The sequence below is a fragment of the Podarcis bocagei genome, assembly GCF_964188305.1.
Source record: "Podarcis bocagei genome assembly, chromosome: 13".
Taxonomy (NCBI): Eukaryota; Metazoa; Chordata; class Lepidosauria; order Squamata; family Lacertidae; genus Podarcis; species Podarcis bocagei.
The window spans coordinates 56,892,033-56,913,882 of NC_138138.1; the positions used below are offsets into that span (position 1 = coordinate 56,892,033).

General features: G+C 51.4%; 1 protein-coding gene and 2 long non-coding RNA genes across 4 annotated transcripts; 1 reads left to right on the plus strand and 2 right to left on the minus strand.

Annotated features, from left to right (window-relative positions):
- The first annotated feature begins 23 nt into the window (after positions 1 to 23).
- LOC308572306 lies at positions 24 to 5,132 on the plus strand. Its single transcript, XR_014001694.1, has 2 exons — positions 24 to 106; positions 4,606 to 5,132. It is a non-coding gene; the product is annotated as an uncharacterized lncRNA (long non-coding RNA).
- Positions 4,576 to 6,237, minus strand: LOC308572322. Its single transcript, XR_014001717.1, has 2 exons — positions 5,842 to 6,237; positions 4,576 to 4,749 (listed from the first exon to the last, which is right to left on the minus strand). It is a non-coding gene; the product is annotated as an uncharacterized lncRNA (long non-coding RNA).
- Positions 6,238 to 8,150: 1,913 nt separating this feature from the next.
- LOC308572142 (2-acylglycerol O-acyltransferase 3-like) lies at positions 8,151 to 20,978 on the minus strand. 2 transcript variants are annotated; one of them, XM_081168069.1, is made up of 8 exons: positions 20,843 to 20,978; positions 20,521 to 20,616; positions 19,170 to 19,277; positions 14,539 to 14,609; positions 14,155 to 14,359; positions 12,598 to 12,769; positions 8,968 to 9,170; positions 8,151 to 8,433 (listed from the first exon to the last, which is right to left on the minus strand). In XM_081168069.1, the coding sequence occupies exons 2-8, from the start codon at positions 20,585 to 20,587 to the stop codon at positions 8,279 to 8,281; spliced, it is 981 nt and encodes a 326-aa protein (XP_081024195.1). In that variant the 5' UTR covers positions 20,588 to 20,616; positions 20,843 to 20,978; the 3' UTR covers positions 8,151 to 8,278. The 2 variants fall into 2 exon arrangements, with proteins under 2 accessions (XP_081024195.1, XP_081024194.1); XM_081168068.1 differs by having other exon boundaries at positions 19,170 to 19,364.
- Positions 20,979 to 21,850: the final 872 nt, after the last annotated feature.

Genomic DNA, 21,850 nt, shown 5'->3' on the forward strand with positions numbered 1-21,850 from the left:
CTTGTGCCTGGCAGCGGCATCTGTGCCTCTCCAGAAGCATGAATTCCCTGCCTCGCTGGGAGATGCTGCCCTGGGGGCTTGGCAGCTGGGCCCTTCTGCGTGCCAGGTAGGTGCCCCTACCTGCTACGGTCCTTCAGTAGGTGTGAGCCCAGGGGGAGGGCTGGCTAGGCAGATTTATGGGCCCCCAGCTGACAGTGGGACGTGAGTGGCGCTGTGGGTTAAACCACAGAGCCTAGGACTTGCCAATCAGAAGGTCGTGGTTCAAATCCCCGAGACAACAATGCAGAGAATGTATCCACAGGAATGACACCGTTCTTTGCCAATCACGGGCGTCATCCAAGGGCCTTCCCGGGGAGGGGGGAGGAGTCGTGGAATGTTCCAGCGGCCGAACAGTTTGTGGAGGAAATGGAAGCGATCCACAGACAGCTGCAGTTGAATTTGGAAAGGGCTAAGGAGTTATACAAGAAGGAAGCCGACAAACATCAACGAGCAGGGGAGGTCATCAAGATTGGGGACAAGGTGTGGTTGTCCACTGTTACGGAAAATCTGGGTGCGTATTTACCCTGCCACCCAGCCAATCGGACCAAGTCCGTGGATTCTAGCGGAGAAAAGGAAGCTCAGCCGGACGCAGGAGCAAATGCGAAGATCCAAGTTTATTGCGCAACAGGTTCAAAGTGGAATTGAACCCCGAGAATGGGGCGACATAAACTTTTAAAAGTTCCCTCCAAGTCCCAGAATACAGTGCACGAAACGTCACGAATACATTATGGGAAGGTTTGGTTTCATGGGTTACATCATGAATATATTACACACGTCATGAATATCTCAGGAAAAGGTGGGGTTACACTAATTAACATTTGAGGGAAGGGAGGGGTGGAATATGCAGAGAAGGGTCGTACACGAATATACATTTCCTGAGTACCGGTGGACAATGGGTTACTGATATGCACCGTCTGCCACCTGGTATTGCCCGCAGGAAGGGCTGGGCAGAACGATATGACGGGATTAAAGAGTTCCTGTGTACGTGACTTGCCGTCTTGGGGATTATGGAGTCTGGGCAGCATCATGGAGTCCTGGGGAAACTGAGTCGAATGACACCAAGAGCAAGAAAAGCGGAGCTGTAGTTGATTTTATATGATTTTAGAAAGGTTCCGATGACTTTCAGCCTATTCCGTAGCCTAGATCAAAAGCGGAAGCAGAATGTATCCATTCTTGTAAAACTGGATACATTGTAACAAGGGTTTGACAGTTTTACGAGATCAGGAGTTTCAGTCCCATTGTTCTCGCCGTGGGGGGCCGTCAGCAGCTCGTCAGGAGGTTAAATGAGGCGTGCAAGGGTTCCCTGAGCTCACCTCTGCAGGATGAATGCATGGCTGTGATTGGCTAAAGCGCAGGCATAGGAATAGACGGGGGAAAACAGGGACACCCGGTCTATTCGTTCTAAGTATGGAGCGTAAGCAGGTATAGGGGAAGATAGGAGCAGATATTTATAAGCGAGCTTATTTCGCCCGTGAAAGGAAGGAGTAGAAAGGGGTTACGGGAGAAGTGTGGTGCTTGTGCAACAGTGAGGGGACTGAGGGTGGGTGCACCGCGGGCACCCTCGAGGTCATCGCCCCGGCTGTTCAGGAAGAAGGGAAAAGGGGGTACCCCCCCCCTTTGCGGTCCGTATCACCACGCAAGGATTGCCTTGGAAAGGGGGCTGTAAGAAACTCAAGCCCAGGAAGGTGGGGCCCTTTGAGGTTATCCAGCAAATAAATCCGGTGGCGTTTAAGCTCAGGTTGCCGGAAAGCATGAGAATCCACCCGGTGTTCCATAGGTCACTGCTGTTCCCCTACAGGGAGGTGGGAAGGAGAGCGGGTAGTGGGGGAGTGGAAGGCTCACCACCCGAAATGGAGGAAAGGGAGCAGTGCAACGAGGTCACGGAAATACTGGACTCTCGTTGGAGAGGGGGAAGGGTGGAATATTTGGTGGCTTGGGAAGGGGCCCCGGCATCGGAGAATACCTGGGTCCCGGAAGATAGTATGTCTAACAATGAGCTGGTAGAGGAGCAATTTCTTTCCGGACAAACCAAAAGGCAAGGTGAGGTCCTTACAAGAGGTGTTCGAAACAACAGATGACGAAGAGGAATTCGAAGGTTTCCCAGCGCCGGATGAGGAGGAAGAAGACGAAGGCGTAGACTGGGGAACACCCGGACTTGGGGGTTGGATGAGTGTGTTCGAAGAGACAGATGAGGAAGAGGGTAGTTTTGAGGGGTTCTCCCCGACCACCTCTGAGGAAAGAGAAGGGGACGTAGTCGGGTCTCGTGAGCGGGAGGGGGCCTTTGAGGAGGGGGTGGATGTCAGGGAGAGGCAAACGGGAAAAGAGGAAAGGACAGAAATCAGCAGTTATAGGGAGCCTAGAGAGATTATCAGCAGCCAGTCAGAGAGTCAGTCTGAAGAAGAGGGGGAGGAGGAGTGTGAGCCTGGGACTAGTCATGCTGTACACAGAGGAAGTAAGGGGAGGAGTCTTCGCAGGTTTGCATGCTAGGTAAAAAAAAGAAGGAAATAACTAGTGGGAGCAACTGCGCACAAGAGAAGAAGAAGAGTTTGGATTTGATATCCCGCCTTTCACTCCCCTTCAGGAGTCTCAAAGCAGCTAGCAATCTCCTTTCCCTTCCTCCCCCACAACACACACTCTGTGAGGTGAGTGGGGCTGAGAGACTTCAGGGAAGTGTGACTGGCCCAAGGTCACCCAGTAGCTGCATGTGGAGGAGCGGAGACGCGAACCCGGTTACCCAGATTTCGTGACTACCGCTCTTAACCACTGCACCACACTGGCTCTCAAGAGGAAGGAGGTTAATGGAAATGCTGGAGATGTACGTTTGAACTTTGTCAAATAAATCAATTGTTTGGAACTGGCTGGGAGCCCGGAGTCTTATCTATGGCCAGCTGGACAGCACTAAGCCTCTGGCAATACACAACATGCCAAAATATGGCGAGAAATCTCCATTTCCCCTGTAACCTGAAAACTGACCAATCAGGAGCCGCTTCGTTTGACAGCCACCCAATCAGAAACAGCGCTGGCAGCCCCTTAAACTTCAAACCCCTTAATGGACAATGGCCTTTATAAGAAGAGCTGGGCAAATAGCAGACAAACTGTGCAGCGCTCAGAAAAACCCTCTGCAAAGAGCAGGTCACCCATCAAACAGCAGGGCTTAAAACAGAAGCATGAAATCATAGAACTGTAGAGGTGGAAGGGACCACGAGGGTCATCTAGTCCAACCCGGTGCAACACAGGAATCTTTTGCTTTACAGAAAAGCTCAAGATACACGTTGATCTACCCACACTTAGTTGTTATCTCTGAGAAACGTAGAAAATAACAGGATATATTTACAGTGGTGCCCCGCAAGACGAACGCCTCGCAAGATGGAAAACCCGCTAGACGAAAGGGTTTTCCGTTTTGGAGGCGCTTCGCAAAACGAATTTCCCTATGGGCTTCCTTTGCAAGACGAAAGCCCATAGGGAAATCTCCGGGACAGCGGGGAAGCGCAGCGCGTCTTCCCCACTGTCCTCGGACCTCCTCCGAAGGCTGGCGGTGGGGCGGAGAGACCTCCCGCCGCCAGCCTTCGGAAGGCTCCTCTGAAGGCTGGCGGTGGGGTGGAAAGCCCTTCTCCCCACGCCAGCCTTCGGATGGCTTTCCTGAAGACTTGCGGTGGGAGGAGGGTTTTCCTTCCCACCGCCAACATTCAGAATGCTGTTCTGAATGTTGGCGGTGGGGAGGAAAAACCCTCCTCCCACCGCAAGCCCCGGGAACAGAGGAGAAGCGCTGCGCGCCTTCCCCTCTGTTCCCGTACCTGTCCTGAAGGCTTGCGGTGGGGAGAAAAGCCCTTCTCCGCACCGCCAGCCTGGCAAGCGGTTTCCATAGGAACGCATTAATTGATTTTCAATGCATTCCTATGGGAAACCGTGCTTCGCAAGACGAAAAACTCACAAGAAGAAAAAACTTGCGGAACGAATTAATTTCGTCTTGCGAGGCACCACTGTACACGAATTCTTCAAACTTACACAACCCTTTAAAAATTAGCTGATGAAGATGAATACGTTGAAACAGGGCCCTGTTCTGGTTTCTGATCCATAATTGACTTCTGACTTCTGTTCAGTGATTGAAACTCAGACCTTCACGTCGAATCTGACTATGGACTAACATGAACTTTTCTCTACTCATGAACTCTTATCTCTAATACTGCAACGAATTATTGTGTTATACATATCGTTATGAGTTTGAGTTTGTAATCTTTGTTTCAGTTTGTAATCTCTATTTGAGTTTGTAATCCTTGTCAGAATACATACTTTTGAACGGATTAGTTTTTGTTACAAGTGACTATTGATTTGCGAGTAGGGACCACTCCCACTACTGAAACTTATACTGGCCAGAGTTCTTGGTGCGCTTTTTTCTTGGTATATTTAATAACAAGAACTCCAATTTATTTAACGTCGTTCTCTACCGACTGAGCTTTCCGAGGTTTGGTGGAAATCATCAATTAAGTCAATAAAACCCTGTTGTATGAATGGAAAGCAATGGAAAAACACTGTAAATATCCAAACAAACTGTTTTATTTTGTACAGGAGGGTAAAACGAGAAATACAAAAGCATAAATAAAGTGTTTCTGAGCCGCAGTGCTGGGCAGAGCAGGGGTGGCCATAATCCCAGAAGCAGAAGAGCACCAACTCGGACCTTTTCCTCTCAGCTGTCAATGGGCAACACAAGACCTGATAAAGGACAGACAGAAAAATAATACTGTATACTCATAATATTGGCACAAGAGACTGGATGAGCAGAATTGAGCTGACATAACTGTAATTCCAAAAGGAACGTAAAATATTTGCTCCGAGAGGAAAAGGCAGACAATACACTGACACCTTGACTGACAGGTGACAGGTCATGGCCTCAAAGGTCTGTCTGTCACTCCACCTGTTTTATGGCAGGGCATGAAGTTTGAATGAAGCTTCTCTGAAATGAATTGTGGAGGGGAAATGTAACTTCTAAAAGGAGTTACATGCCTTTGTTTGGGGCTTATTCTTTCCTGGTTTAGAGGTTGAAACCTTATTGCAACAATAAAGACAAGGCTTAATAGCTGCTTCTTGCTTTCCTATATCTGGGTGCGGTCTCTTGATTTATCCTGACTGGGGAAAGGACCTCACGGGGCGCACTGCAACCAGGGATACCCAGATTTCAAGTCACCTTGGCAACCACGAAAGGACGATGGGGCTGAATAGCCGCTTTTTGCTGGCATTTATTTCTCTGACCTGCGTGAGGGGATAACAGTTGCTGGCATTTATTTCTCTGACCTCTGGGGATAACAGTACCCAGATTTCCACTCAAACCAGGGTGCAAACTGGGAGTTGCCTTCGGGCATGCACAGAGTGCACACGGTGGGTGGGCAAAGGGGAATGCTGAACTGCGGTCCCTCTCTCCCATCCCCCTTTGGCCTGAGACTCCTGGCACCCCCTGCCCTTCCTCCACCTGACCCAGGCATGTCCTGCATTGCTCCTGCAGTCAGAGAAGGGTCCTCGAGCCCCTTGGGAAAACAGATCCCCAAGCCCAGCTTAAAGGTTAAGGGACCCCTGACCATTAGGTCCAGTCGTGGCCGACTCTGGGGTTGTGGCGCTCATCTCGCTTTACTGGCTGAGGGAGCCGGCGTACAGCTTCTGGGTCATGTGGCCAGCATGACTAAGCCGCTTCTGGCGAACCAGAGCAGCGCACGGAAACGCCGTTTACCTTCCCGCCGGAGTGGTACCTATTTATCTACTTGCACTTTGACGTGCTTTCGAACTGCTAGGTGGGCAGTAAGCCCAGCTTACCCTCCCTCTTTTTCCTGGCCAAAGAGCAGGGCCCCTGTTAAGGAAAAATCTGGGTGAGAGGCTGCTCAGTCCCCCAGCCCGTCGGGCAGAGCCCGCGGGTCCCTGCGGAATAAAGGAAGGAGTCCAGCCAACCGGGGCAAATAGCTGTAGACCAAAGTTTATTGCACAGTAGTTTCAAAGAGCAAATTTTGAACCCCGAGGATGGGGTGACAAAGACTTTTAAAACTTTCCCACCATATCCCAGAATACAGTTCGTACAGCATCATTGCTACATCACTGACATGTCACAAAAGGGGAGGGGTTAACCTTGGCAAACATGCCAGACAAGTCCTTGGTACAAGATTAGCATAAGCAGACATGGCAGGGCAAGACTCAGGTATAAGACTAGCATAGACAAATACCGTATTTTTCGCTCTATAACACGCACCTGACCATAACACGCACATCGTTTTTAGAGGAGGAAAACAAGGGAAAAAATATTCTGAATGAAACAGTGGACGTATCATTTTTGTGCTTCATGCTGTGGCCACAGACATGTGATCTGATGGTGAATTTGGGGTGACCCAATGCAAAAATCCTGAGAATCCCTGTGGATCCATGCTTTGTAACCACGTTTTTGCACCATTGCAGCCCCAGGCAACAGTGGGTGCGTGATTTTTTTTGGGGGGGCAGGCTGTAGCCATGGACATGCTATGTGCTCTGATGGTGAATTTTGGCTGACCCAATGCAAAGATCCTGAGGATCCATGTGGACCCATACTTTTTAACCACGTTTTTGCACCATTGCAGCCCCAGGCAACAGTGGGTGCGTGATTTTTTTTTGGGGGGGGACAGGCTGTAGCCATGGACATGCTATGTGCTCTGATGGTGAATTTTGGCTGACCCAATGCAAAGATCCTGAGGATCCATGTGGATCCATGCTTTGTAACCACGTTTTTGCACCATTGCAGCCCCAGGCAACAATGGGTGTGTGATTTTGGGGGGGCAGGCTGTAGCCATGGACATGCTGTGTGCTCTGATGGTGAATTTGGGGTGACCCAATGCAAAGATCCTGAGGATCCATGTGGATCCATGCTTTGTAACCACATTTTAAGTGGGGAGGGAAGGAAAAACACAGAAGGCTAAGAATGCAGGAGAGGGCTATAACGTGAGGAAAGGAAGGCAAAAGTTTCCCCCCACCCACCCACCCAAGCCAGCAAGCGTGCGCTCTCTCTCTCTCTCTCTCTCTCTCTCCCTCCCTCCCTCCCTCTCCCTCCCACCAGCATGACAGAAGAAAGCATTTTAACTGCATTAAGAACTATTTAGCAGCGAAACCTAAGCTTTGCCATCCCTTAAGAGGTACAGACACTGTAATCTTCCAGATCGCATGAATTTACAGGCAAAACACTGTTTAAGGATTTCATCCTTTTAAATGGAAGAAAGCATATTTGAATGCTGTGTGTCTCCAAAAACAAAAAGCAGGAAGTCAAATCAGAATTTTAAGCCGAACCTGTAATCTCTCTTCCCTTCACAAACATTGTTCCCTCCGGAGCAGGGAGAGGATAGAAGGAGGGACGCTCCTTTCCTTTCCTCTCTTCTTGCCTGGAGGGGAGGGGCTTTCCCTGCTCTTTGTTCCGTTTGAGCAAACACAGTAACGAAACAGAGAGGGTGGGCAGTAAGACCCTGAGGCAGAATGCAGGAATGCTGCCACTTCCTCTCTCACGGAGCTCCCTTCTCCCTGAAGCGCGGTTTGATTTTTGCCTCATTTTTCGGCTCCAGGGACCACACATTCGCTGCATAACACGCACAGACATTTCCCCTTCCTTTTTAGGAGAAAAAATCTGCGTGTTATAGAGCGAAAAATACGGTATGTCTTAAGTACCCACCACCCAAAAGTACAATAGAAGTTCCTTTGCATGTCTGGATCCACAGAGTATGCACATCATGCGTAACAGAACTCAGCATTTTGGCTAATCTACTTTATTTACATATAAACACACGGAGCACTGCAACATGGCTCCCTCTCTTTCTAGCATCAGACAGCAAAGAGGAAGAACAAAGGACAATAGTCCCACTTCACAGAACACAAACATCCTGTCTCCGTCACTTCCCACTCTGTGGAGTCAAAACATACACCGTCATGTAAAAGACAACAATCCCATGACTGCAGTCATGGAGCAGGAATTCTAACAGGGTCACGGCCTGCTTCTCTGGCTGCCGGGCCCTGCAGACCTTGCCTTCATAATGCATGTGTGAATGAGACAACCAGCCTTGGGCTTCGCAGGCGGGCACAAAAAGGGGGTTCGGGCACCAAGGACCCAAGATCAGACATCAGGCACGGCGCCTTTTCTTGGAAACGGTGTGTACAGATGGGGATGGGGGAACAAAGACTCCCGCATGTCTCCCTCCATCACAACCCTGTGTCCCCTGATGCTGCTTCGGGTCAAGTCTGGGTCCCTCTAGGTGATGAGGAGCTGCTGGGAGGCCGGGAGGCCGCAGGATTCTTTATGGGCATCAAAGAGCTTCTTCAGGGCCTCGACGTAGAGAGCGTGGAAGCTGTTCACCTCGTCCTCGGTGGGGCGCGGGCGGAGCGGGACCGGGATAGGCTCCCCCACTGCAGGAAGGAGAAGAAGCATGGACAGTTGGGGGGTCTGCTCTGCCCCTCGCCCCCACCCCATGGCAGCCAGGGCCTCCCCACCCCAGCAGCTTTGCACTCTGGCCTTGGGTTTCAGGGGTGGCTTAAGTGCAGGAATGGAGGGGACCCCAAGGGTCATTTAGCCCAACCCCTTGATTAATGGCCAGCCAACCTCTGCTTAGAAACCTCCAAGGAAGGGGAGAAGTCGGTGTGTGTGTGCATGCACACACACAATTGCAGCTCCCTCCATAGCAAGCCCCATAAAACGAGGCGGCTCGTTTGATTTCTGCATTGCAGAGGGGTTGGGCTAGATGACCCTTGGGGGTCCCATTCAACTCCACAGGTCTCCGATTCAGTTCGAAGAGAGGGCAAAAGGGAGATGCACCAGAACATGCTGTTTTGTACGATGCTGAAGAGTTTATGGCTCTTTGCAATCAGGTTGGTGAGTTGGGGGGGATTTTGGGGTGCAGGGCGAAGGCTAAGGAAGGGATGGGGAGCCTTGTGGGTCCTTACCCACCACCGTGAGGGGGGCAGCCATGGGCAGGAGCCCCCAAGAGGTGCTGGAGAAGAGGCCCCTCCCGCTGAAGAGGCAAGGGGTGAAGCCGATCAGCTGCTTGAAACCGAGCTGGAAGCGGCGAGCGAAGCTGCCCTCGGAGAACCGGATCAGTCGGTAAATGTCATTCTCCCCAAAGGTGTAAACGGGCACCAGGTCAGCCCTGCGAGGAGGAAGAGGAGGAAGAATTTACTTTCTGTTTTGAGAGAGGGAGAGACAGCATGTCGGTGCCCTCTCCCGGGTCGTTGATTTATTTTGCTGCTGTACAATAAATCGCTTCTTAGATTAGAAGGAGCTGCGTATGTTATCCTAGGTCTGACAGCATAACCAAGAAACCTTTTGAGTTGGTTCATGCAGATATTTTGGCCTTATGCCTTTTTGCTAGTCTGGGTGCGGCTAAATAGGTTTTAACCTTGACAGATGATTCCTCCAGAAACAGCTGGGTGATACCTCTGAAGGACAAGGGTGAAGCTGCCACCATGCTGAGGGAGTGGGTCACTGTAGTGGAGCTCCAATTCTCACTGAGGGTTTCCAGTTTCCAGTCAGACCACAGTGGGGAGTTCACTGCCTTGCAGAATTACTTTCGCCAGAAAGGGATACATCACAGGTTGACGGTTCTGCACTCACCACAGGAAAACGGGGTGGCAGAAAGGCGGAACAGAACGCTCCAGGAAGCGGTGGAAGCGATGCTTTTCGACTCAGGCTTACCACAACGCTTCTGGGCAGAAGCTTGGAAAATGGAGAATTTCACTCTGAATTGTTCCTACAACTCTGTTGTAGGGGGCGCACCCTATTTTCTCTTGCATGGTAAGACACCAAAGGTATATTTCTTTCGTGTGTTTGGGTGTGAGGCTTTGGTTCTTGTGCCGAAAGCTAATGCAGGAAGGGTGGCCCCAGGTACCAGAAAATGATCTTTTGTGGGAATGAGCCAGGGACAAAGGGGTGGAGATTCGCTTATCCAGAGGGCAACCAGTCACAGGTTCTAGTCAGCAGGAGTGCTGAGTTTTGTGAGCAAAGTGGGTGGACAGGCATCCATGGGAATCCTGACATTCTCTCAGAGTTTGCTTGACTCTGCTGAAGAGGGAGAGTTAGTAACTGAACCTGCTGAGCATCAGGTCCCTGACCAGGAGCAGGAGAGGAATGGCCATCTCCAGTTCCTACCAGTCCAGCTAAGTTCAGAAGACGCAGTAAGTCAGAGGGGGAGTCTGCTGAGGACAAGGACACACGTGCTGGTCCCAGTACCTCAGGGTAAGAGGGGGCATCTGATGTAGTGCCAAGGTGTTCTACACGCACTACAAAAGGGAAGCCACCCAAAAGGTTCTCAGTCACTAGCATGTGGGTTGGTTTGGCTCAATGTGAACCAGAAAGTTTTGAGGAAGTGCAACAGTTGCCTCAGGCAGAAGCCAGGAAATGGCATGAGGCAATGGAGAACGAGTTGAACTCAATGAAGTCTCTAGGTGTGTTCTCCACCACAACACTGCCAGCAGGTAAACAGGCCATGAGCTGTCATTGGGTTTACAGAATTAAACCCATAGCAACAGGAGCACCACAGTACAAAGCTAGGCTAGTAGCTAGAGGTTTCATTAAGAGAAAAGCGCTGCATTACACTGAAGTGTATGCTCCAACTTCTAGGAGTGAAACTCTGTGCCTGCTACTAGCAGTTGCTGCCCAGAGGGGTTGTCAGGTACATCATATTGATGTGGATGTTGCTTATTTGAACTCTGATCTGAAGGACGATCTGTACATGCTACCTCCTCCAGGGTTCAAGGGCAATAAGCCAGATGTAGTGCGGAAGTTACAAAAATCCATCTATGGCCTCAAGCAATCGGCCAGAAACTGGAATTTGTGTCTGAATGAAACTTTGGAAAGTATGAGTTTCCGGAAGAGTCTTGCAGATAGCTGCCTGTACCTGAAGGGGTATTGGGTGAAAAGCAATAACAAACCTAGACAGCATCTTAAAAAGCAGAGACATCACCTTGCCAACAAAGGTCCGTATAGTTAAAGCTATTATTTTCCCAGTAGTGATGTATGGAAGTGAGAGGTGGACCATAAAGAAGGCTGATTGCCAAAGAATTGATGCTTTTGAAGTATGGTGCTGGAGGAGACTCTTGAGAGTCCCATGGACTGCGAGAAGATCAAACCTCTCCGTTCTGAAGGAAATCAGCCCTGAGTGCTCCCTGGAAGGACAGATCCTGAAGCTGAGGCTCCAAGACTTTGGCCACCTCAGGAGAAGAGAAGACTCCCTGGAAAAGACCTTGATGTTGGGAAAGATGGAGGGCACAAGGAGAAGGGGACGACAGAGGACGAGATGGTGGGACAGTGTTCTCGAAGCTACCAGCATGAGTTTGACCAAACTGCGGGAGGCAGTGGAAGACAGGAGGGCCTGGCATGCTCTGGTCCAGGGGGTCATGAAGAGGCAGACACGACTAAACGACTAAACAACAACAACAACCTGAAGGGTTCAGGAGAGACAGAGGAGCTAGTGTTGGTGTTTGTTGATGACACCATACATGTGGCTAAGACTGGTAAACAGGTGCAAGGTTTTGCCAAAGAACTTGAAAAGCATTTTAAACTCAAGAACCTAGGACTGGTAAAGGTGTACCTAGGCGTCCAGGTAGATAGAACCGAGCACGAAAGTTTCTTTCTCAGTCAGAAACGCAAGATTGAGCAGTTGCTTGAGAAGTTCAAGATGGCTGAGTGTGCAGGGATCAGAACACCCATGGAAACGAGCTATGTGAAAGACAGTCAGCTCGGGGAATGTTCTGAGTTCGAAAACGCTGAGATCCTTCAGTCAGCTCTAGGGAGTTTGTTGTATCTTTTCCCAATGGAGCAGACCAGACATAGCGTTTGCTACAAATCTGCTCAGCAGGGAAGCTACAAAGCCAAGCGTGACTGCCTGGAATGGCATAAAGAGAGTGCTGTGGTATCTGCAGGATACCAAAGGTTTCTGCCTTAAATTGTCAGCTGAGGGTGACACACTGCTCACATGCTGGACTGACAGTGATTGGGCAAATCTTGGGGACAGGAAATCAGTGTCTGGGTTGGTAGTGAAGTTTGGAGAATCTCTAGTTGGGTGGAAGTCCTGAAAGCAAAGTCTCATTGCGCTTTCCTCTACAGAAGCTGAATTCAGTGCGTTGTCAGAGCTTTGTAGGGAACTAGAGTTCTACAAGTGTTTGGTCCAAGAGATCTGTGGGGAGTGTTGCTTGCCCATCACCATTTGCTTCAGGATGAGAACTGTGATGGCCTGGGATTCCGAGTCTGAGAGCGATCCGGAGGAATCTCAGCCGGCACAGGAGTCCCTGTTTGACGTTGGCAGAGTCTGGACAGTTCAAGTCCAGGACTAAACATTTAGACATACGTTTCCAAAATGTATGTCAGAGTGTCCAGACAGGCTTAGTAAATCTGAAAACGGAGGGGAAATGTAATAAAAAATTACACAGCAAGGAAGGGCAGGGATCTTCAGTCCTCGCAATTGCTCATTGGGGCAAAATCCACCAGGAAGCACTGCCATGCTCACGAGGCCCGAGATATTGCTGACCTGCACCCAACACGCCCCCCCGGACCCCCGCTTGCCCCCTTGGTGCCCCTACCCGTGTTGCAGCGCCAGGCGCACGAAGCCCTTCCTCCCGTGAAGGAGTATGCGCTGCTCTCCGGGGGTGGTGTACAGCATCTCGGACGCGCCCCCCACCACGATGACCACCGCGTGCCCGGGGGGGCCACTCAGGAGGAAGTCAAGGGACCTTTTGTTGACCGGGACCAACCCTGGAAGTGGGAGAAAGCAAACATTCTTGTGGGTGTGAAACATTTCCAGGGGTTCCCTGCTTTGCAGAGGGTTGGACTAGAGGACCCTCGCGATTCTCCTCCAACTCTGAAATTATGCGAGTCTATTCAAGGGCAAAAGGGTCGCTGGCAAAGGATCAGTGCGTCTGGAAGTGGTTGGAGGAGAGATGGTGGCTAACCGATTGAGGTTGAACAAGACAGAAGTACTGTTTTGGGGGGCAAAGGGGGCGGGCAGGTGTGGGGGACTCCTTGGTCCTGAATGGGGCAACTGTGCCCCTGAAGGACCAGGTGCGCAGCCTGGGAGTCATTTTGGACTCACAGCTGTCCCTGGAGGCACAGGTCAGTTCTGTGTCCAGGGCGGCTTTCTACCAGCTCCATCTGGGACGCAGGATGAGACCCTACCTGCCCCTGGACTGTCTCGCCAGAGTGGTGCATGCTCTGGTTATCTCCCGCTTGGACTACTGCAATGCGCTCTATGTGGGGCTACCTTTGAAGGTGACCCAGAAACTACAACTAATGTAGAATGCAGCAGCCAGACTGGTGACTGGGAGACCACATACCACCTTTCCTGAAAGACCTACATTGGCTCCCAGTATTTTTCTGAACACAATTCAAAGTGTTGGTGCTGACCTTGAAAGCCCTGTGGGACGACCACCCATCAGATGTCAAAGAGAAAAACAATTACCGTAGATTATGGTGTATTAGGCGACTGGGCAGCTGCCAATTCGGGGGGTTGACTTATAGGCCCAGTCTTATACGCGGCAGCTTTGCTGGGCAGCAACAGTGGGCGGTGGGCTCCACACCACACCAGGAGGAAGCCGCCCAGCAAAGTGAGCTTAGCGTTGCTGGGCAGCTTCCTCCCAGCGTAGAGCCTGCCACTTGCTGCCGCTGCCCAGCGAACCCATACCCAGCGTATAAGATGACCTCTGACATTTTAGAGAATTTTCCGGTGTTAAAAAGTCGTCTTATATGCCAGAATCTATGGTATCTGACTTTTAGGAGACATCTGAAGGTTGAGGGAAGTTTTTAATGTTTGGTGTTTTATCATGTTTTTAATTCTCTGTTGGAAGCCACCCAGAGTGACTGGGAAAACTCAGCCAGATGGGCGGGGTATAAATAATACTAATTATCATCATCATCATTTGCACAAACAAACGCCCCTTTTCATTTGCACAGGAGCGAAGAATGGGAGGAAAAACAGACGTTCTTGCTGGGGAATTCTATTCCGAGGGGCTCTGGGAGGGCATTCCTGAGACTGGGGTGGTTCCTCCCATTGGATGGGCCAGGCAGGGTTCTTGAAGATGGTCCTTAGGGGAGGGGCCACCCCACTTCCCCACCCCCACCATTCCTCGCCCCATTGGCCTCACCTGAGCTCATCAGGTACTCCCGGTAGACGGGCATGTGGAAGAGCCCTGCGAGGGTGGCCAGGCTGGGGCGGAGGCCAGGGAAGGCGCGGGAGAAGCCCGTGGCCTCGGTGCAGAAGGCGGAAAAAGCCCCCGCGCAGATGATCCCGTGGGGGTGGGAGCCCAGGACGTAGTTCCGCGTCGGGGGCAGCTCGGCCGTTTTCACCAGCTGCAAGGCAAGAGGGGCGAGGCCTTTGGCATTTGGACCCCCACATGAATGTCAGTGCGCAGATTCCATGGCCAGCAGCCTTTGACGGCTGCCACCTCCTCCTTCTCTGTGATCTGGTCTCCGGGGGTTCCAGAGACCCTGGGCATCCTTCAGGAGCCCTGCCAGCCCCCTTCTCATACCTTGATAGGGAAATAATCCCGGTGGAGCTCCCAGACTCTCCAGCGCCTCTTCCAGTCGCTGCGGCGCCCACCTGCGAAGACAAGGGTTCAGGCAGGGGACGGAGTCAGAGAACTGTGGGGTTGGAAGGGGACCCCCAGGGGTCATCCAGCCCAACCCCCTGCAATGTAGGAATCGCAGCTGAGGAATCCCTGGCAGGTGACCACCCAACCTCTGCTTAAAAATTCATTTAATTATGACTTGCTGGTGTTTAATTTTAGCGTTTATTATTAGATTCTAATGGATTATTGCATATTGCTTTACTTGGTGTAAGTTATTTTAAAGTTATTGTGACTTGTTATGTAGGATCTGATTGTTACTATTAATACTTGATGTTTTATTATTATTGTGTGTGTGTGTTGGAAGCTGCCCAGAGTGGCTGGGGCAGCCCACCCAGATGGGCAGGGTATAAATAAAATTATAATCAATCAATTAATCAATCATGAGGAGCAAGATGCTCCTTGGGGTCCCTTCCAACTCTGATTCCATGTTATATTTTGGGGAGGGTTCTTTTGATTCGTGTCAATTACAGGATTTCGTGTGTGTTTTTATAGCAAAATTTAATAAATAATGATAAATACATAAATAAATGCAGCTGATTTTTCTGCCCTCCATACAGAGAGAGAGAGAGAAATGAAATGCCTTCTGCCATTGTGTCATTTATTGGAAACTGTCTTGGAAAATACTGTATTTTTCGCCCTATAGGACGCACTTTTCCCCCTCCAAAATTGAAGGGGAAATGTGTGTGCGTCCTATGGGGCGAATGCAGGCTTTCGCTGAAGCCTGGAAAGCGAGAGGCATCGGTGCGCACCGACCCCTCTCGCTCTCCAGGCTTCAGGAAACTATCCGCAAGCCTTGCAAGCCCGGCGGGAGTTCCCACGGGCTCACAAGGCTTACGGGCAGCAGCCTGCAGCCTGAAGCACGGGACGCCCTCCGGAGGACGCCTGGAGAGCCCCAGCGCCAGCCCCACAAGCTCCGGGGACAGCGGGGAGGCGCAGCGCGCCATCCCACTGTCTCCCGACGTGGTTTGGAGGCTGGCGGTGGGCAGGGGCGCCGACTTATAAAAAATATTGGGGGGGCCCATACCGGGGTCCTGCCGCTGGTTCGCTCGGGTAGCTGGGAGAACGCAGTTCGAGGTGGCGGTGTTGGGGAGAGACCCTCGCTCAGGGCGCCACTAGACTTGGCGGCCGGCGGCCTATCTGGGGGGTTTTGGAGCGTATTTCGGCGGAGCGATTGGGGAGGAGGGGGCTTGTTGCCGGATTCTTCAGCTGAGCCGGAGATCCGCTGCTGGGGGTCCCTGGGCCGAGTTGTGAGCACGGCCTGCTGAAGGGAGATCCAGCCGATTGCACGACGGGGACGGCCGGGGCTCTCCGGCTAGGGCGCGCGGCTGGCTGGCTGGCGAGGGAGCAGGTGGGGAGGAGGCGGGGGTCCTCACTCTCTTAGGAAACGCACCCGCGCGCCCGATTGCCACGAAGTCCGAAGGGTGCGTGTGTGGAATTAAAAAGCAAAAACGAGATACGGGCAGGGCAGACAAAGAGTTTTCTGCAAGAGGATGGAGGGCAGGTTGAAGAGAAAATCACTCAGGATGAGACAGTCAAATCAGCCATGATAAAATGGGCTCAGGATATTGGGTATAACATCATGTTTGAGGACTGGGAAAGGTTATGGACCACCGGAATGAAATTCACGGCATGTAATGCCTTGAAGGAAAATATTATGAAAATGATTTATAGGTGGTACATGACCCCAGTCAAGCTTGCAAAAATATATCACCTGTCTGATAATAAATGTTGGAAATGTAAGGAGGCTGAAGGGACATTCTTTCACCTCTGGTGGACTTGTCCAAAAGTGAAGGCCTTCTGGGAAATGATCTATAATGAGTTAAAAAAGGTATTTAAGTATACCTTTCCCAAGAAACCAGAGGCCTTCCTCTTGGGCATTGTTGGCCAGAAAGTGTTAAAGAAGGATAGAACTTTCTTTATGTATGCAACTACAGCAGCAAGAATACTTATCGCAAAATATTGGAAGACACAAGATTTGCCCACACTGGAAGAGTGGCAGACGCAATTGATGGACTACATGGAACTGGCTGAAATGACTGGCAGAATCCGAGATTTGGGAGAAGAAACAACGGAAGAGGACTGGGAAAAATTTAAGGACTATTTACAAAAACAATATAAGTTGTATGAATGTTAAAAATTTACACGATTCGGAAACTATAGCTTCAGCAATTAGATTTGGGAAACAGGAAATTATATTTTAAGTAAGAAAAGGTCAAAATCTAAGGTAATACTATGTTTAATTTAAGATATAAGTAACTGATGAAAAGTATGTTAAATTTAGAGGTATAGTATTTGAAAAGTACAAAATAAGGTACGAAACAAGGTAATAATTTGCTGATATCTTTATTATAAAGAATGCAGGGTAAGGGAGATGCGAGGAAGTCCAGTTAGTTATATAAAAAATGTGTTGAATGGTTGGTTTTCTTTTCTTCTTTTTCTTTTTTTCTTTTTCTTGTTCTTTTACTTTTTTCTTCAGTGTATGTTTCTAACTTTGTATTTGAAACCTTAATAAAATATTTATAAAAAAAGAAGAAGAGAAAATCCTTTCGCTTTTCTGGGGCTCAGGGAAGTCTCAGAGCCGGAGGTTGGGGAAGGGACCCCCTTTGCTCTGCCCTCTTCTCCCGTCTTAGATTTGCATGGGGGTCCCCGCCCGAGCTTGCCTGGCCACCGGGCCACACAAGGGCCGCGCTCTACGCGGCACACCTTGCTAGCCGCGCAGCTGTCCTCCGCGGCTGTGGAGCGGCCCTGCGCCGGTGCCCAGCCCCTCTGGGCGCCCGCTGCGCTGCCAATGACAAGCGGGCGACGTCGCGGGCGGGGAAGGCGTCGCTTTCTTTCCCGATCCTTCATCCTCCCAGTCTTCCAGCCCTTTTTTGGGTTGGAAGCTCGTCTCGTTCGCCCTTCTCCTTTCTTCACCCTGCGCGCAATTTTCCTCCCTCGTCTCCCTCCCCATTTCTCCTTCCTTCCTGACTGACTGATTGACGGGCTTGGGCTCGGGCTCGGGCTCCGGGTCGGGCTCAGGCTCAGGCTCGGGCTCCGGGCTCGGGCTCGGGCTCCGGGTCGGGCTCAGGCTCAGGCTCGGGCTCGGGCAGCCACAGCGTCGGCGGTGTTGGCGATCGGCGGCGCGGGGGGATGGCCCTCCCGGGGGAGCCGGCGCTGCTCAATGGGGTTGCCAAGGAGACAGGCTGGCCGCCCTCCTCCCCCGGCCCGGCGCCCCCCGCCGCGCCGGTGCCCGTTATCGAGCTGGTGCGCGCCGGGCGCCCTATAAAAGCCGCGGACGCGCCCACCGCCGCCCGAGATTATTGGGGGGGCTGAGCCCCGCCAAACGAATTTTTGAGGGGGCTCGGGCCCCCTCAAGCCCCATGGAGTCGGCGCCTATGGCGGTGGGGAGAAGAGCGCTTCTGCCCGCTGCTGGCTCCACAAGCGCCTGGGGGGAAATAATTTTTTTTCTTTATTCCCCCCCCCAAAAAAAAACCTAGGTGCATCCTATGGGCTGGTGCATCCTATGGGGCGAAAAATACGGTAGATAACAGTAAAAAGCAGTGAGGAAAACAGGTTTGGGATGGTTGCAAGTTGCCCCAGGGGAAAGGGGTGAGTTGGAGGAAGAGGGGCAGGTCGAGGCAGCAGCTCCAGCTGTGTGGGTCTGGGTGTGGGGCTCAGCACCCTTCTCAGACAAGGAGAGGCGCCTTTCACCTGGCCTCTGGGTAGGGTTGGGGGCAGTGACAGATTTACCTATAAGCTAAACAGGCTATAGTTTAGGGCCCCAGTCGCTTGGGGGCCCCCAAAAAAATTAAAGGAAAAAAAGCTGGATGCACATATCCGAAATATAAGATAAAAAACAAATAAAATAAAGCCTACCTACAGGAACAGTGTTTTGTGTTGTGTAGGCTCCTGTGATGTAAGTCATGGGCCCCACATGCTAGCCTGTTCCCTAAAATATCCCTGGTTTGCTCATTTCAATATATAGGGTACCTACGATCTGCATCTGGGACGCGGGTGGCACTGGGGGTTAAACCACAGAGCCTAGGACTTGCCGATCAGAATGTCACGGTTCAAATCCCCGTGACGGGGTGAGCTCCCGTTGCTCAGTCCCTGCTCCTGCCAACTTAGCAGTTCAAAAGCACGTCAAAGTGCAAGTAGATCAATAGGTACCGCTCCAGCAGGAAGGTAAACGGCATTTCTGTTCGCTGCTCTGGTTCACCAGAAGTGGCTTAGTCCTGCTGGCCACATGACCCGGAAGCTGCACGCCGGCTCCCTCATCCAATAAAGCGAGATGAGCGCCACAACCCCAGAGTCATGCGACTGGACCTAATGATCAGGGGTCCCTTTACCTTACGATCTGCATGGACTGTTTGCATGGCTTTAGATACCTATGAGGTCCATCAATTACCTTATAGCATATATTCAGCACAAAAAACAGCGACAATTTGTTGTGGACAAAGGACAGCTGGACATATAAAGGGCCCCATCACCTTCAGTAGCTTAGGGCCTCATCAAACCCCAATCTGGCCCTGGTTGGGGGGAATCAAACTCACCTCTCTGTGGCGTGTCCCAGTCGAAGATCCACCAGGCGAAATACAGGACGCTGATAGGCCAGAAGGAGGTGAAGAGCAGGTAGACCGGGAGAACGGAGAAGGAGACACCTGGAGAGGGGGGGAGAGGGAAGAAGTCCAGGAGATTCTGTGGAATCTTGTTTTTATGTTGTATTCTGCATATGTGATTGCAAAATTCTGATTTGAAAAACCAAATAAATAATTTTTTTAAAAACCGAAACCAATATCACAATGTGGACTTCAAACTGGTTGTGGATGATATATCAATATATCGCCCAACACTACCCACAAGCAGCGCTCGGATTCAGAGCCCTGCCTGGGACCACAACCCCGATTTCACGGGACCCCCCGAGGATGTGATCTGAAGCCCCCCTAAACCTAGAAGAACATTTTAGGTTGGAAGGGGCACCCCAGGGTCATCTAGCCCAACCCCCTGCGGTGCTGACTCCCTAGTCCAGGCACACCTGGCGGAAAGGTGCTTTGAAAAGAAGAGGGGAGTTGGCTTTTGGGGGAGGGGGGTGAAATAAAAAAAAATAGGTCTTATATATATATAATACATGTTCATAAATGTACCAAGCAAACACGTACATAAATATATAAACCACATGTCTGAAGCTGCACAGGAAAACAGCCCGGAAACCATTTTGACCCCCAAACTGACCAAACAATTTCTCTGCAAGGTCGAAGGAAAATGGAAAAGCCTCCCCATTGTCTTTTCCTTCACAAATCCTGCCTTAAGGGTATGTCTGTGTATGAATAGGGTGAGCCTGTGACCTGGCTCAGGAACGAAGCATTTGTCACCACAAAAGACTGGCCAGGCTCCCCAGGGTATCCAATCAAGTGAGCATTAACAGGTAACCTGCCAGACAGGAGGTAAACAACGCACTCAGATTTCTGCTGTAGACCGCTCTTTCTGTGATGTAGGTGTGATGTTTCTGGGGGTGGTCTTGGACTCCAGGGTGGCCAATTTAAAATGAATATATAAAGTCGGGCACACCTTGGTTCGGGGTCCTCCTCCTCCTCCTGCGTGTGAAGGGGGCACCCTGTTGCAACAGATCAATAAAGATCAGACTTACTAGTTGCTTTGCTTCTCAATATTCTCTGCTTGGCCTCTGTTCTTTTCTCCGACCGATGGAGAACCTGCAAAGGACTCCATAAGGGCTCTTGTGTCCCCCATAAGGAAATACGGGCAGATTTACGTTTCTTACAGGGGCCTGGCCTGCCAGAGGACCTCCCAAGGGCCATGGCCCCAGGAAGAGGAGGAGGCCAAGCTGCCCCTCTTCCCTGATCTCCCCCTGCCCCTCCCTCCCTCCCACCCCAGCTCCCAACTTACCAAAGAAGAGGAAGGTGAGGACCCACTGGAAGACGCTAAGAGCCTCCAGGTGTTTCTTCAGAGCCATCTTCTGACCCTGGGTCTCAGGAAGAGATCCTGGGGGGGGGGAATCCACAGGGGGGGTTGTGGGGCGGATCTGCAGCAGGACTCCAGCCAGGAGGGGCCCCTGCCTTGGCAGAAGGGAGAGCGTGAAGACGCAGGTGTGTTCAGCACAGGTGGCCTCTGACCTGCATCCCAAAGCCCAGCTGCTCCCCTTCAGCCGTGCCCTCAGGAAGGGGGCAGCATGTGGGGCAGGAGGAGGAGGAGGAGGAAAGAGGCTCACTTGTCCAGGAGAAGATGTTGTCTTGCCCGCGGCTGCAATTCACAAGTCTCTCTCTGCCGCCTGCACTTTGGTAGCCAGGTGAGTTGGCAATAAGGATGCTGCTGGCACTCAGGTGAGGCAAAGGGGACCTGGCTGAGCTCTCCTCCGAAAGGAGACAAGGTGTGTCATTTCATTCCTGACCTTATAAAGGTTAAGCCCAGTGGCTCCCAAACTGGGCGTGCCCAGAGGACCTTCAGATTCGTTTCTTTTGACTCGCAGCCCTGCCTGGCACCTGCCTTGCTGGCCCTCGGCTCCCTCCCCTTGGCCCTCATTCCAGGGCCGCCCCGCCCTCTTGGCCCACAAGACAAAGGTTGGGGTGCCAGGATCGATTGCCCCATCTGCCTGTCTCCCTTCTCCAAACCACGAAGAATGGAGGAAGCTGCTCTCGAGGAGATAATCATCATCATCATCATCATCATCATCATCATCATCAAATTTTATTTATATCCCCCCCTCCCCAGCCAAAGCCGGGGTCAGAGCAGCATAAAATGCCATAAAAAGCAGAGAAGAACCGTTTTCAAAACAACAGACGCATTTCAAAAACAGTGGGACTTCTGGTAGAACCATAAAGCGGTATAGTTGGAAGGGACCCCCAGGGGTCATCCAGCCCAGCCCCTTGCAAGGCAGGAATCGCAGCTTTGGTGGTACTGTAGCTCTAGGGAAGAAAGAGTGCCTCTGAGCAGGTGAAGAGTGCTCTGAGGATCCACAGCTGCAGCTGCCTCCCTTTCAAAGGGATCAAGCACAGCTCCTCCTGATGGCCTTTAGGTGCCCCTGGAAGAAAGACAGGGTGAGAAATCACTGGGATTTCTGAAGCAGCCTGTGGGTGGGGGTGTTGGGTGCAGTTCAAAGGTTGCCCCCTCCTCCTCCTCCTCCGTCTCCTGCCAGGCAGGGCAGTGAGGTCCAATATGACTTGACCGGGGGGGGGGGGGCAAAGGTAGAAATTATGCAAACCTTTCCTGGCAATGACAT

Excerpts from the sequence above, each read along its gene's own strand:
- LOC308572142 (XM_081168068.1), bottom strand. The coding sequence starts at position 20,587 with ATGGCTCTGAAGAAACACCTGGAGGCTCTTAGCGTCTTCCAGTGGGTC. Across the intron at positions 14,610-19,169 it reads CTGGGACACGCCACAGAGAG|GTGGGCGCCGCAGCGACTGG; the intron begins GTGAGTTTGATT and ends TTGTCTTCGCAG. Across the intron at positions 12,770-14,154 it reads GGAGTACCTGATGAGCTCAG|GGTTGGTCCCGGTCAACAAA; the intron begins GTGAGGCCAATG and ends TCCCACTTCCAG.